Genomic DNA, 12,890 nt, shown 5'->3' with positions numbered 1-12,890 from the left:
ATAGCTCTAAATATTGTTATAACTTAAAATATTGCTATAACTTGCTATAACTCTAAATATTGTCATAGCTTCAGATATTGCTACAGTTTTCTATAGCTCTAAATATTGCTATAGCTTCAAATATTTTTATAGGTTACCATAGCTCTAAATATTGATAGTAGAAGCAAACAGAATCCGCATTTTCTAAAGTAGAATTATAACAGTCCTAACAAGCTTGCCCTCGATTCTTCCTCAACTTAAGAAACAAACTAACAATTCGTCAATAAATTTATCGAGATACAGAAAATTCAGTGGAATAAACTAAAACTAGAAAGAAGAATGCTTGCTAATAATCCCAGTCTTTCCCGAACAGAATCGGTTCTGAAATTATCATTGTGTGGGAGCGTGAGCGTTCATAAATGTTTCATCGACGCCGGGCGTTTCTAATTAAATTCTTCTTGGCTTCATTAACGGAACAGCCTGTGGCAACAGAACGAGGGTCCTTCCAGTGATTGGAAACGTATTCAATTTCGAGCAGTCGGTTCTTTTTTTTCTTTTTTCAATTTCCTTTCCCCTCCCCAAGTCTCTCTCACTCTCTTTCTCTCTCTCACTCACTCTGTCTCTGTCACTCTCTTTCTCTCTCCATCTTTTTTTTTTTTTTTTTACTTTCCAATCAAGGCTCGACGTTGTTTGCAATAGGGTCCAGTCGTTCATTTATTTTCCTACCGAAAGTTTAGCGAAGTAGGCCAGTATATAATAATTCATTAGATATTCCCCTACTAGCTTGCCTACCACGTCGAATGATATTTTTACCCGATCTTGTCTCTTCCCCTAAAGCGCAAGCCGGCACACTATCCTTTTGTTATTATCCTTTATCCAATGACAATATTGTTCCACCGTAACCGCCGCAAATGTCCGGTTAATCTTCCCTTTCAACACGCTTCCGGTCTGTCGAAGACTCGAGGAGTTCGCGGAAGATTAACACGAGGATGGCCGAAACTGGGACACAGCTTCAGAAAACGAAATGTTCCATAATAGAATTCTAAGAACGTGTGGTCGATCGAATACCTTGATTGCGAACCGCGAACAGGAAGTTCAACGTTTCCTAGAATTAGTTAAAAATTTTATTGCTCTAGCTCGATGTACTCTGAGTATACTTTAAATGACAATAAACCAGGATGAGATGTTACGCGAAGAATATCTGCAAAGTTGAAATTGAAAATTCCCCTCAAGATCGGAAAATTCTTTTTTGTGATGGTTTAAAGAGCACCAGGTTCAAGCAAAGTGTAACCGTTGCATTCTATGCTCATGGTAAAACCAGGGACCAAAAATAATAGTCATTCTAAAATTTTCTACGTTAAAAATCATTGATAAAAAGTTGATTATTATTGACATTTAAGATAATCTACTCAAAATATAAAGAAAAAAATTAGGAGAACAAAATGATAAAAAAATATCGATGTTTATGCTTTTTGGTTACAAATAACAGTTATTAGTGTCCAAAAAATTGGATCCTTCTCGATAACTGTTATCGATTAAGAAAAACCGTTACGATAACTCATAACAGTTATCGATGGGGGAAGTTTATTTGGATCGCTCATAACAGTTATCGATGATCGAATTTCTTTTCACTTGTTCATAATAATTATTGATGAGAAAATTCATTTCAGTTGCTTATTTAATTATTGAGTTGTCTACTCTTTTTCGGATGGAGCAAGCCTGTGAACAGACCATAATAACAACACAAATTCTGAAAAAAAATTTTCCAAAATTTTGCAACAAGGAAAATCAGAAATTGGCCAGGTTGGCGTTGGACGAACCTTTTCTGCTCTAAAATTAACGTTAGATGATTTGCGGTGTAATTTGTCGGGAGAAAATTTGGAAGAACTCATGCTTGTCACATTAAATTTAGATTGTAGCAATTAATTTTACGAACTAAATTTTACGCAATTAAATTTATTAAATAATTGATTATCGACCATTTGAAAGTTGTCCTATTTAATAATAACTCTTACGAATTTCCTTCATCAATAACTATTGTGAGCGATCGAAATGAACTTCTCTCATTGATAACTGTTATGAAATGTTTTGAAATAAATTTCTCGTGTCGATAACTGTTATGAAATAAAATTTCTCGGGCCGATAACTGTTATGAAATAAACTTCTCCCATCGATAACTGTTATTAGCGATCAAGATAAATTTATCTCATTGATAACTGTTATGAGCGATAGAAATAAATTTCTTCGATCGATAACTGTTATAAACGATCAAAATTTTCTGTCATCGACAACTGTTATGAGCGATCGCAATAAATTTCTCGTGTCGATAACTGTTATGAAATAAAATTTCTCGGGTCGATGACTGCAATGAAATAAACTTCTCCCATCGATAACTGTTATTAGCGATCGAAATAAATTTCTCGTGTCGATAACTGTTATGAAATAAAATTTCTCGGGCCGATGACTGTTATGAAATAAACTTCTCCCATCGATAACTGTTATTAGCGATCGCAATAAATTTCTCGTGTCGATAACTGTTATGAAATAAAATTTCTCGGGCCAATAACTGTTATGAAATAAAATTTCTCGGGTCGATGACTGCTATGAAATAAACTTCTCCCATCGATAACTGTTATTAGCGATCAAAATATATTTATCTCATTGATAACTGTTATGAGCGATAGAAATAAATTTCTTTGATCGATAACTGTTATGAACGATCAAAAAGTTCTGTCATAGACAACTGTTATGAGCGATCGCAATAAATTTCTCGTGTCGATAACTGTTATGAAATAAAATTCCTCGGGCCGATGACTGTTATGAAATAAACTTCTCCCATCGATAACTGTTATTAGCGATCAAAATAAATTTATCTCATTGATAACTGTTATGGGCGATAGAAATAAATTTCTTTGATCGATAACTGTTATAAACGATCAAAATTTTCTGTCATCGACAACTGTTATGAGCGATCGCAATAAATTTCTCGTGTCGATAACTGTTATGAAATATAATTTCTCGGGTCGATGACTGTTATGAAATAAACTTCTCCCATCGATAACTGTTATTAGCGATCGAAATAAATTTCTCGTGTCGATAACTGTTATGAAATAAAATTTCTCGGGCCGATGACTGTTATGAAATAAACTTCTCCCATCGATAACTGTTATTAGCGATCGCAATAAATTTCTCGTGTCGATAACTGTTATGAAATAAAATTTCTCGGGCCAATAACTGTTATGAAATAAAATTTCTCGGGTCGATAACTGTTACGAAATAAACTTTTCCCATCGATAACTGTTATTAGCGATCGAAATCTCTCATTGATAACTGTTATAAGTGATCGAAATGGATTTCTCTCAACGATAACGTTTACCAACAAGAGAAAAAATGTTCGGTTACTTATAATCCTTATTTGTAACCAATACGATTGTAGTCGTTGAAATACTTGTTATTCCATGACTTTTTTTCCTTTTGGTTACAACAGTTATGGTCCCTGGTAAAAACATTTTTCTGGAAGTTAGTGTATGCAGAACAAATTGTGAAATGACGTTGCATTCTACGTTTATGCTGTAAAATCATGTTCAGAAAATTATCGCATTGCGTCTATTGTCTCCTCTTCCTAGAGCCATTTTACGTTATTTCATGTTAAAATAAAATTACACTTCACATGCAAGTTTCTAGAAGATGAATTTTGTCTTATATTGAGCTGCAGAATAATTTCTAATATTAAGTACAATGATTAGGCACTTGAGAAGAATCAATCTCTAGCTTCATCGGTGCTTCCTAGAGCTTGATTAAAATTTTACCAAAATATTATATCATTGATCATGCACGTTTCTTCGAAGACTCGACCCAGATTAAGGCTCTCGAATGCCGAATATTTTCCGGGGAACGGAGGACCGAAACAGAGGAATGGTGTGGAACCATTCGTTCGACAAACGGCGTAAACATTCACCCCTTTTCCCCACCCACAATTCCACACTGGGCCTGTGTTTCTTACTTTTTCTGTTCTCAGTCGTTAATCCGGTCGATGAGCGCCGAGGGACGAGGGGCGAGCGAGAAATCGAGCGTCGCTAGCAGCTAATCACCGGCTCGTTAATTATCCTCCGCCCTTTAATCTGATCGAACGGTTCAATGCCCGCTTGATATACGCTTTTTCCTACGACGCCGGAGCCTTTTTTCGACTCGCAAAAATTTCCAACGGCGACAATAAAAATCGCGTGGACAAAACAAAGACCGGAAACGTGGAGACCGATGTCCGACGTCGTTCGTTTCCTGCAGTTTCAGGATTCACTGTTAATTCATTGGTTAATTACCGGGACTTTGATCTATGAGAACCTCTCGACGGTTAATCCCAATTCCGAAGTGCAGGATCGCGTGCAGAGACCGTGCATTTCGTTTGATCGCGTCGCGAACGTAAACGGTGCTTTCCTTACCCGATTGTACAGGGTGATTCACGCGAATCGGACCGGCTTCTGGATGTGCTGGAAAATTAGTAGACGGGAATTGCAGCGATCAGTGTGGCAAATGCTTGTACAAAAGCAGTCACCTGTAATTTTACTGATTTTTTAACCCTCTGTCGACAATATGGGTCGATATGGTCTAGAGGGTGTAGCCGAATAAAGAGGTCAAATGAATTTGCAATAGGCCATTGGATAGCTTATCCAAAGAAAATGCTTTGTGCCAATTTTCAACCCTATATGTCGACATGCGGGGTAGTAATGGGGTGACAACGAAAATCAGGTTTTTCCGTAATTTCCCTTATCCCCTTCGATCGAAAATTCTGAAAAAAATCAAGCATATTTCAGCTATCCGAGTGCACATCTATGAATTTTTTCAGAATTTTTAAATTCGAAACCGAATTTTAAAAAGTAAAAAAATTTTTGAAATGCCAATTTCTTGTAGAAGTTACCAGATACCAAGTTTATATTTTTAAAGTTGTAGCATCTCGTTATGGTTGTTAACATATAATTTTTTCAGATTTTTCAAAATCGGAGCACATAGTTAGAAAAATAAAAATCGCTATTTTTTACCTAGCAGACCAGGAAGATTCCTTTTCTTCTGTGACTCTAAGTCGAATTAGCAATTTTATTGTGAAAAAATTTAAGCATTCGCCACAAATACCACTTGCACATTAAAGTAGAGACTGCGAGAAGTACTGTAGAATTTTTTCAGATTTTTCTGAAACCCGGGACGCTAAGAAATCAGGTCCACAAGCGAAAGGGTTGTGCAGACCATGCAATTTCTAAAATTACTGTACCAAATTAAAAAAAAGAAAAGAAATCAAAATTGCAATTAGTCAGAATAGCAGAGGAATTACTAAAGAAATTACTAAAATTACTAAAGGGTTTTACAACTTTTCTATCTGGACTATAAAAAATTTTTAAAAATACATTTTGCAAATTTGTGCCAGCTATACACATTCTGTAAATTTCACGCGAATATGTATACTAATTTTCCTTTGGCCCACGCAAGATGCTTCGGTACAAAAATGTTCCGACAGCAAATAAATTCAATGAATCGAAAACGAATGGCTCCGAACTGTTTCGTAACCATAAACTGTGATTAAAGAGAAGTATGATTCACAGTACTGGTCAGTTTATGGTCGAAAGAAGTCAAAGCGCGTTATTTATTCCCACCGAAAAATCGGCAAAAAGCAGAAGATCATTCGTTTTGTTTATGTTGTCGGAAAAGCGACCTCGGTCGATTGATAAACTTTTTCAATCTCGCCATTGCTTATACTTAAAAAATTGTGAGAATCACTCTGTACAATATTGTCGAACTTATGAACTAGTCGACTAGTTTACTGATTATAATAAAAAAAAAAAATAATTATAATTCTAATAATTATTTTTCTGTGTTAGAAGAAGTGCCTCGTGCCTCGGGACATCATCGACAGCGATTGAAATGATTGAAATGATCCGCACCCCCTCTATGTTTTTTCTTTTTAGCTTTTAAAGCGGGGACTTCCGGTTAAATGTTTAACAACGGCTTGAAGCTTTTGTGTTTCCACAACCCGCTCCTTACAAGAGAGATCCTTTATGTATTATTTGTCATCTTTGCGCAACGGCGAAATTTGTGAAAATGAAACAAGAGAGACCACAGGCTATTCAGTCTCTGAAGACTGCAAAAATATTTCTGTAGACAATGCTAGTGTTGTATTAATATTAGCTTGGCCAGGAAGTCTTTGTGCATGTTTTACCGTTCACAGGTAAGTTCTACTACAACGAATTAAAATAAATCTTGCGTCCAACGTTAAATTCACCGATTATTAAAACCAGCTTGTGTTGCCTTACAAAAATGATAGTGCAGAATACAAAAAGCACAAAATTGTCTGCAGTAACTGCAAATACAGGAATTTCGTTCTTAATCATTTGCAGCTCAAAATCAGAATCTTTAAATGCTTCGGTTGAACTTCACTTTGGCAACCCAGAAATTTGTAACTTTTTATTATATAATCCTGCACATCTTGAAGAGATAATGCCAAAAATTGAAATTTTAAAGGGAGGAATTGACTGGTTCAAAACTCATTTAGGTTTAAATTTGAGCGATTTTAACACGTTAAGTAATTTTTAGGCGTCGCCTAAACGAAAAGCCTAGTTTAATCCTGGATTATACCATCTCTTCGAGATCCCGTACACAATTCTCTATATTTTAATCACTGTTCAACACGCATAACTGTTAAACCAGTGAATTCCTCGCCTTAAAATTTCAATTTTTGGCATTTTCTCATCAAGACCTACAGGATCATAGAAAAAAACGTTAAAAATTTCTGGGTTGCCATGGTGAATGTTAAGCCAATGCCACTGCCTTGCTTTGCTCATAACTCCCATGAACGTATAAAATAAACGCAGTCTAATTGCGACGTGTGCCTGGATAAAACAACGTGTATAATCATATCCAAATATAACAATTTCGATAACAATAAAATAAAATGCATAAATAATCTTTCAACTGCTCGTTTAATCTCGCAAATAGTACCACGGCTGAACTAAACAGACACACAGACTTCATGGCGAGGCTATAAAGAACCCCGTACGGAAATTGTTTTCGACACGTTTTTGCAAATTTCGTTAAACAAACTGAACATTATCCGCCCTGTTTCGTTGCTCTTTCGTTCTACTCATTTGCATCTCTTTCTTTCGTTTTCTCGTTTAAACGGTCCCTCGTAGAATCGATCGATCAGCATCTTGGACAAGATAAATAGAAATCTCTTCTGTACATTCAGGAAAAGGAGGACGGTCCTGTCTACAAGTTTTACGAGACGATCCGCGATTTCGGCGACGAGATCATGAGCACCATAAGCCAACTGAGAGAGGTCACGCTGTTTGCGCCGAGCAACGCGGCCCTCGAAGAACCCGGTGTACAGAAGATCCTTCAGGACAAGGAACGGGTCAAGGAGATCCTGAATCTGCACTGTGTCAAGGAACGTCTGCCGCTTGACAAGATAAAGAACAAGAGCGTCAGCCAGGTGAGACGATTATTTTTAATGTTGGTCGAGTTAACTGTCCGAGGATTATCGAGATTTCGTGGGACGAATCGCTTCCAATGTTTCTTCGCGAAGGATAGCATCGAAATTGGACGATTAGGGTAGGGCACCCAATTACTGTTGGGGTGCCATTTACTGCACTTATATTAATTATACTTATTTTTAAAGCATGATGGATATTTAAAGAGAGAGACTACATATTTTTCATTAAAATCTATATCTCTGTTTTAATATTCGTTACGCTTTAAAAATAAGTATAATTAATATGGGAACAGTAAATGGGACCATTACCCTAGTCGATGAAAAAACTGCTTTCTTTCAAAACTGCAACTTCGAATAAACTTTTCCGGTAATCTGTGTTTTAGAAGCCCAATATTTTTATGTTAATATTTTTTGTTACTCTTTTGGAATCTTACATTTCTCAAGTTTGACGACTTTTTGAAGTGATCAGAAAGGGAACTAAATGTGGGCCGTTTATTTTGAAAATGGTGCAAGTCCATTTTTCGTTGATAAAAAGAGAATACAAATATGCAAATTATGTGATATCTAACTTTTGTTTTAAAAAATGGGCTTACACCACTTCCAAAATGAACGACGAAAGTGTTCAGGTGTCTTGTAAATAATGCAGAAAATTGGTATTTCGCATAAAAATTCGCAATTACAAGTGAACCGAACGTTCGAAGCGTTTCGAGCCACGCGACCCTAAACTAGCACAGAAAACCATCATCTTCTTTGCGTTTCCGGTTGAAACGTGTGCCAATCTTCCATATTATTTTCCGCAATGCAGAATCGGGTAATGTTTTTTGTTTACTTTATCGTTCCGTCGCGATTAAATAACAACAAACCAGAGGATTCTCTTGCATGGTCGATTAACTCAATGTTACTCTGTTTTTATTTTGTTGTTCGATGAAATCGTTGCTCGGAAAGTCACACGATGGGGTAATTACAATCTTCTACATCTTTCAATGTTTTCGTTGGACTGTTCGTGAATTTTCTCTGCATCGTATCCTTTATTTATTTAAACTTGATCGCATTTGCCTGATTTATCTCTCTCAATGTTTAACACCGAACGGACTATTAAGGAATTTGTCTGTTTATTGACACGTTGAAATGCGCTGTGCATTGATGGCAGACTGATAAGAAAGTTTATTGTTTGTATGCTGATTATGCGACATGATAATACGCTTTTTTTGGTTCTCGTGCTTGCTTTTATGCTGACACTACACACTTGCACTTCCCAAGCCATTGTTTAACAATTTTTCGAATTTGTTATTCGTTCAGAGTGACGCAAAAGTCACTAAACAATTTTAGAAAGCAATAATCCTTTCATTTTTTAAAAATTCGCATTTATTTTTCTATAAATACTTTCGATTTTTAAACGATCTAGTCTTGATTTTTGGGTCACCCTGTATGAAAGTCTAGACGTGATATTTTTCTGCAATTTGAAATAATCATAAAAGTATCATCGAAGACAAGTATGATGCGTATTAATAAGCCATCAACTCGTTGTGTGTGACGTCAACCACATATGAATGATTCAATTGTTCGACCAGACGTTAAAAAATGATTAGTCACTACATGCTGCATCCATTCTCGAAATTTGTGGTACAGCGTACATACGTAACTATAGTTTAATTATTTAAAAGCAAACTTTAGGTTAATTATAAAGAATGCTATGTTTCGATCCTGCGATAACGTCGTTAAAAAAAAAATAGTACGGACAATAAACCTAGACTCATTTTGATGGTTGAAGCCTCTACTTTCGCACCCCCTAATTTATTTAGCCTAACAATAAACTAAGACGATTGTAAAATATTTTTGCACCGGAAGTGAAGAACAGTAGACTACCCGAAAAATGCTGCATATTCGAACGTCTGTAAAATCGTTACAAAATTTTTCTCGTGACTGATTCCAACGTGGATTTGAAGATTGAACTTTCCTCTTTACAACGAGCTCTTGAAAAGTGATCTCCGATTTTTTCTAGCCGAGTTGTCGAACTTCGAATGGGACCTGTGCTGCGAACTTTGTAATGATAGAAGGCACCTTGCATCCAACTTGGTGCTCATTTTTGTTGCATAAAAAAGTAACAAAAAATCGTAGATCGAGTTACGGGGTATCGTTGTAAAGGGAAAGCTTCGATCTTCAAATCCCTGGTAGGTTCGTTCACGAGAAAAAATTTTTGACGTTTTTACAGACGTTTGAAGTTGTGGCATATTTTCGAGAAAACGTGTCTTCGGCTTTCCACCGACTGTATCGTGTAAAAATATTTTACAATTGTCCTACCTTGTTGTCAGGCAAACATAAACGACGGAGTGCGAAGATAGAGGCTTCAAGCTTTAAAATGAGCTCAAGTTTATTGCTGTACTATTTTTTTAAACAAAATTATCATAGTTTGAATGCTGACGACTTCTCGAAGATCGAAAATTTATTCTTGAAATACTTTTTGGATCTGTTACATGTTCCCTTCGAAATTCCTATTAATTTCTTGAAGATTAGATTCTATAATAATTAAGATTACATTCTGATAATTAAATCCTGTTAACCCCAGCAGATGTGTTCAGTTATTGAAAATATAAACAGTCTCTGCAATATACGATTGAATTTAGTTTCTTGCTCTCTTTGGCAAAGAGAATGTTGTTGGTCCTCATTTTTGTTGCATAAAAAACTAACAGAAAATCGTGGATCGAGTTGCGAGGTCTCGCTGTAGAGGGAAAGCTTCGATCTTCAAATCCCTGGTAGATTCGCTCGCGCAGAAAATTTTATAAATATTTTCCAGCCGTTTAAAGTTGCGGCGTTTCTTAGACGAAACGTGTCTTCCTCGGTCGAACGTGACTTTTTCAGCTGGCGAACCATGCGAAGATATCCGAGGAGAAAATGAACGATGGTTGACGATAGTAGTGGCACCAAGCTTTAAAATGGGCGTAGGTTCGTTGCAGTAACATTGTTTTCAACGAAACCATCGCTTCTTGGATCCTATTCTTTTCGAATAGGCGCGCGAATATTTTCGCAACGTCTCTGTAAAATAGTGGAGGGCTTTTCGTTATTCTTCCGAGAAGTTTCGCGATGCTGATTGGATCGAGAGTCAACCAGGGACGTCGTCTCTCCCCCCCCCCCTCTCTCTCTCTCTCTCTCTGAGGGAAAGTTTAAGGAGAGTCGAACTAGCCCACGTTGTTATGACGTTAGGCGTCTTTCGGCAAACTTTTACCTTCCAATCCACTTAATCTGAAGAACCCGCTCTCCTTATCGGGTTTCGGCAGGGAACTTCGTTTTCATTTAACGCTACCAGCACCCCCCCCCCCCCCCCCCACGCGAACTTGCGACTGGTTCGCATAATATGACGCACAATTGATATAACGCCCATCGAAACTCCGCAATTCGCGAAAAATTCGCATTTTGCAAACGAGGATTTATTTCATCCTCGCACGAATATCCTGGATCTGTTTGTATTCATTTTTCCATCGTCATTCAGGTATTTTATAATGCCGATATTTGTTTTTCATTTATGTCGAGCGAGAGTGAAGCAGTTTTTCAAGAAACTGTTTCTCTGGCGAGTTTAAATTGTAAGAAGAAATAGAAAATCAAGCATATGGTTTAAACATAATCATGCATATCTTTGACATTTTTGTTTGTTGTTAATGATAGGAGGGATGTTCGGGACGATCCAATTAGGTGAATCACCCTGTAAATATATATATATATATATATATATATATATAGTTAAATTTTAATAAGAATTTAATTATATCCTGGTCTGCAAATTCTATTAATGTAAATTTAATGGAAACGAAGGATTGCATCAAATATAATGAGTAGATTGCAGATTATTATGCAAAATAAACATTGTATCATTTGTAACGAGCAGGAGCAACAAATACAAATTTTTTTTATTTCTTTAATCACTCTAACGAGCTGAAAATAAAATAGCCAAAGCAACGTTACAAGAATTATCGCGTAAGTCTGAAAGCACAACAGTATGTTTCACAATAAAATTTTAATAACAATTTAATTGTATCCTGGTCTGTAAATTCTATTAATGTAAATTCAATGGGACCGAAGAATTGCGTCAAATATAATGAGTAGATTGCAAATTATTCAGCAAACTAAAAATTGTATCATTTGTAACGAGCAGGAGCAACAAATACAAATTTTTTCTATTTTTTTTTAACACTCTAACAAGCTGAAAATAAAACAGCCGAAGCAACATTATAAGAATTATCACGTAAGTTTAGAAGCACAATACTATGTTTCACAAATAAAAATTTGATCACTCACTCAATTTGATCAGGAGACAACCAAATGCAATTGTTTAACGACAAAGAAAAAAAAATGCTTTATTCCACCGGGAAAAATATATTTCCCGCCAAAAAGGAAGCGAACACCGCTTAATTGAAACGATGCATTCTCGATTCAGTCGCATAAAAGAATAATGCCCCCATATAAATTTATAAATTCCGTTGATACTTTGGATAAATTTCGCGAGCGAGTTTATTCCTTTCGCGCCCGCGCTATTGTTGCCGGATTTGAAACGCGCTTGTTTACACGCGCGTTTTACACGACAAATTTATAGGGCGATATAGAGAAGCGTTTTGCAAATCTCGGGTGAAAAATCGCGACCGTTCCAACCGATATAATAAACGGCGGGGAGCATGGCGAAAAATACAATTCGAAATGTAATTCCCCTTTTGTTTCCGCGCGCGAAATGCCTGGGGACTATTTAATCACAGAGACACAAAGTGAAAAAATAATGCTGCAGAAGAATCGAACATTATTTCTTTTTTTTTACAGTCGAGATATTTGGTTAGCGAAAAAAATTGTACGACTTTATTTCGATACCTGCGATTGTGCTTATTGTGTTATTCGCATTGTACTGCTGCGACCGTATTTTATTTAAAAAAAAAATTGAACGTTGCCTTTCGCAAATATCATCGCGGATCTGCTCCAGTTCGCGAAAATATTTTTAAACGTTCCCATTTTCTAATACCATCGCGAATGTTTATCTGCAAATCTTTTTTCAAATCCAGAACAAAATATGATCGCGAATCTTTTGGATTCAACCGACCATATTTTCGAACAGTCATTGCATGCAAAAATCAGAATTTTTTCAGTCGGAATTTTAGCAATACCATTCTGTTTTGCACAAAAGCAAAAGGCATTGCGTGCAGCTCAAACGAATCGCATAAATTGCTCGAAATTTCGCGGAACCGAAAAACCGCATAAAGAATGTGGATCTTCGATTTCCGCAATCTGTGCAAAAATCAATTTCGCCGATTTTTTTCCCCCCGTCCCAGTGCTCCGTAACTCCGCGGTTGTACAATGGTGTCGTTAAGAGTACAATGCGTCGAGTTACACATTCGGCAAACACACAGCTATCTCGAACTCGGCCAATTACTATCGATTTTGACCTGTGAATGCAATTACG

General features: G+C 36.4%; 1 protein-coding gene across 2 annotated transcripts in view; it reads left to right on the top strand.

The window, feature by feature from the left end:
- Window positions 1–12,890, top strand: part of Fas1 (fasciclin 1 Fas1 domain-containing) — a 480,077-nt gene that overhangs the window by 439,849 nt on the left and 27,338 nt on the right. For both annotated transcript variants that reach the window (XM_076800371.1, XM_076800370.1), the window contains exon 8: window positions 7,211–7,453. In XM_076800371.1, coding sequence (XP_076656486.1) covers window positions 7,211–7,453 — 243 coding nt within the window. The remainder of the gene's footprint in view (window positions 1–7,210; window positions 7,454–12,890) is intronic.

Source organism: Halictus rubicundus, chromosome 14 (genome assembly GCF_050948215.1).
Source record: "Halictus rubicundus isolate RS-2024b chromosome 14, iyHalRubi1_principal, whole genome shotgun sequence".
Lineage (NCBI taxonomy): Eukaryota > Metazoa > Arthropoda > Insecta > Hymenoptera > Halictidae > Halictus > Halictus rubicundus.
The sequence above is the reverse complement of the archived record's forward strand: the minus strand, read 5'-3'. Positions and strand labels throughout refer to the sequence as shown.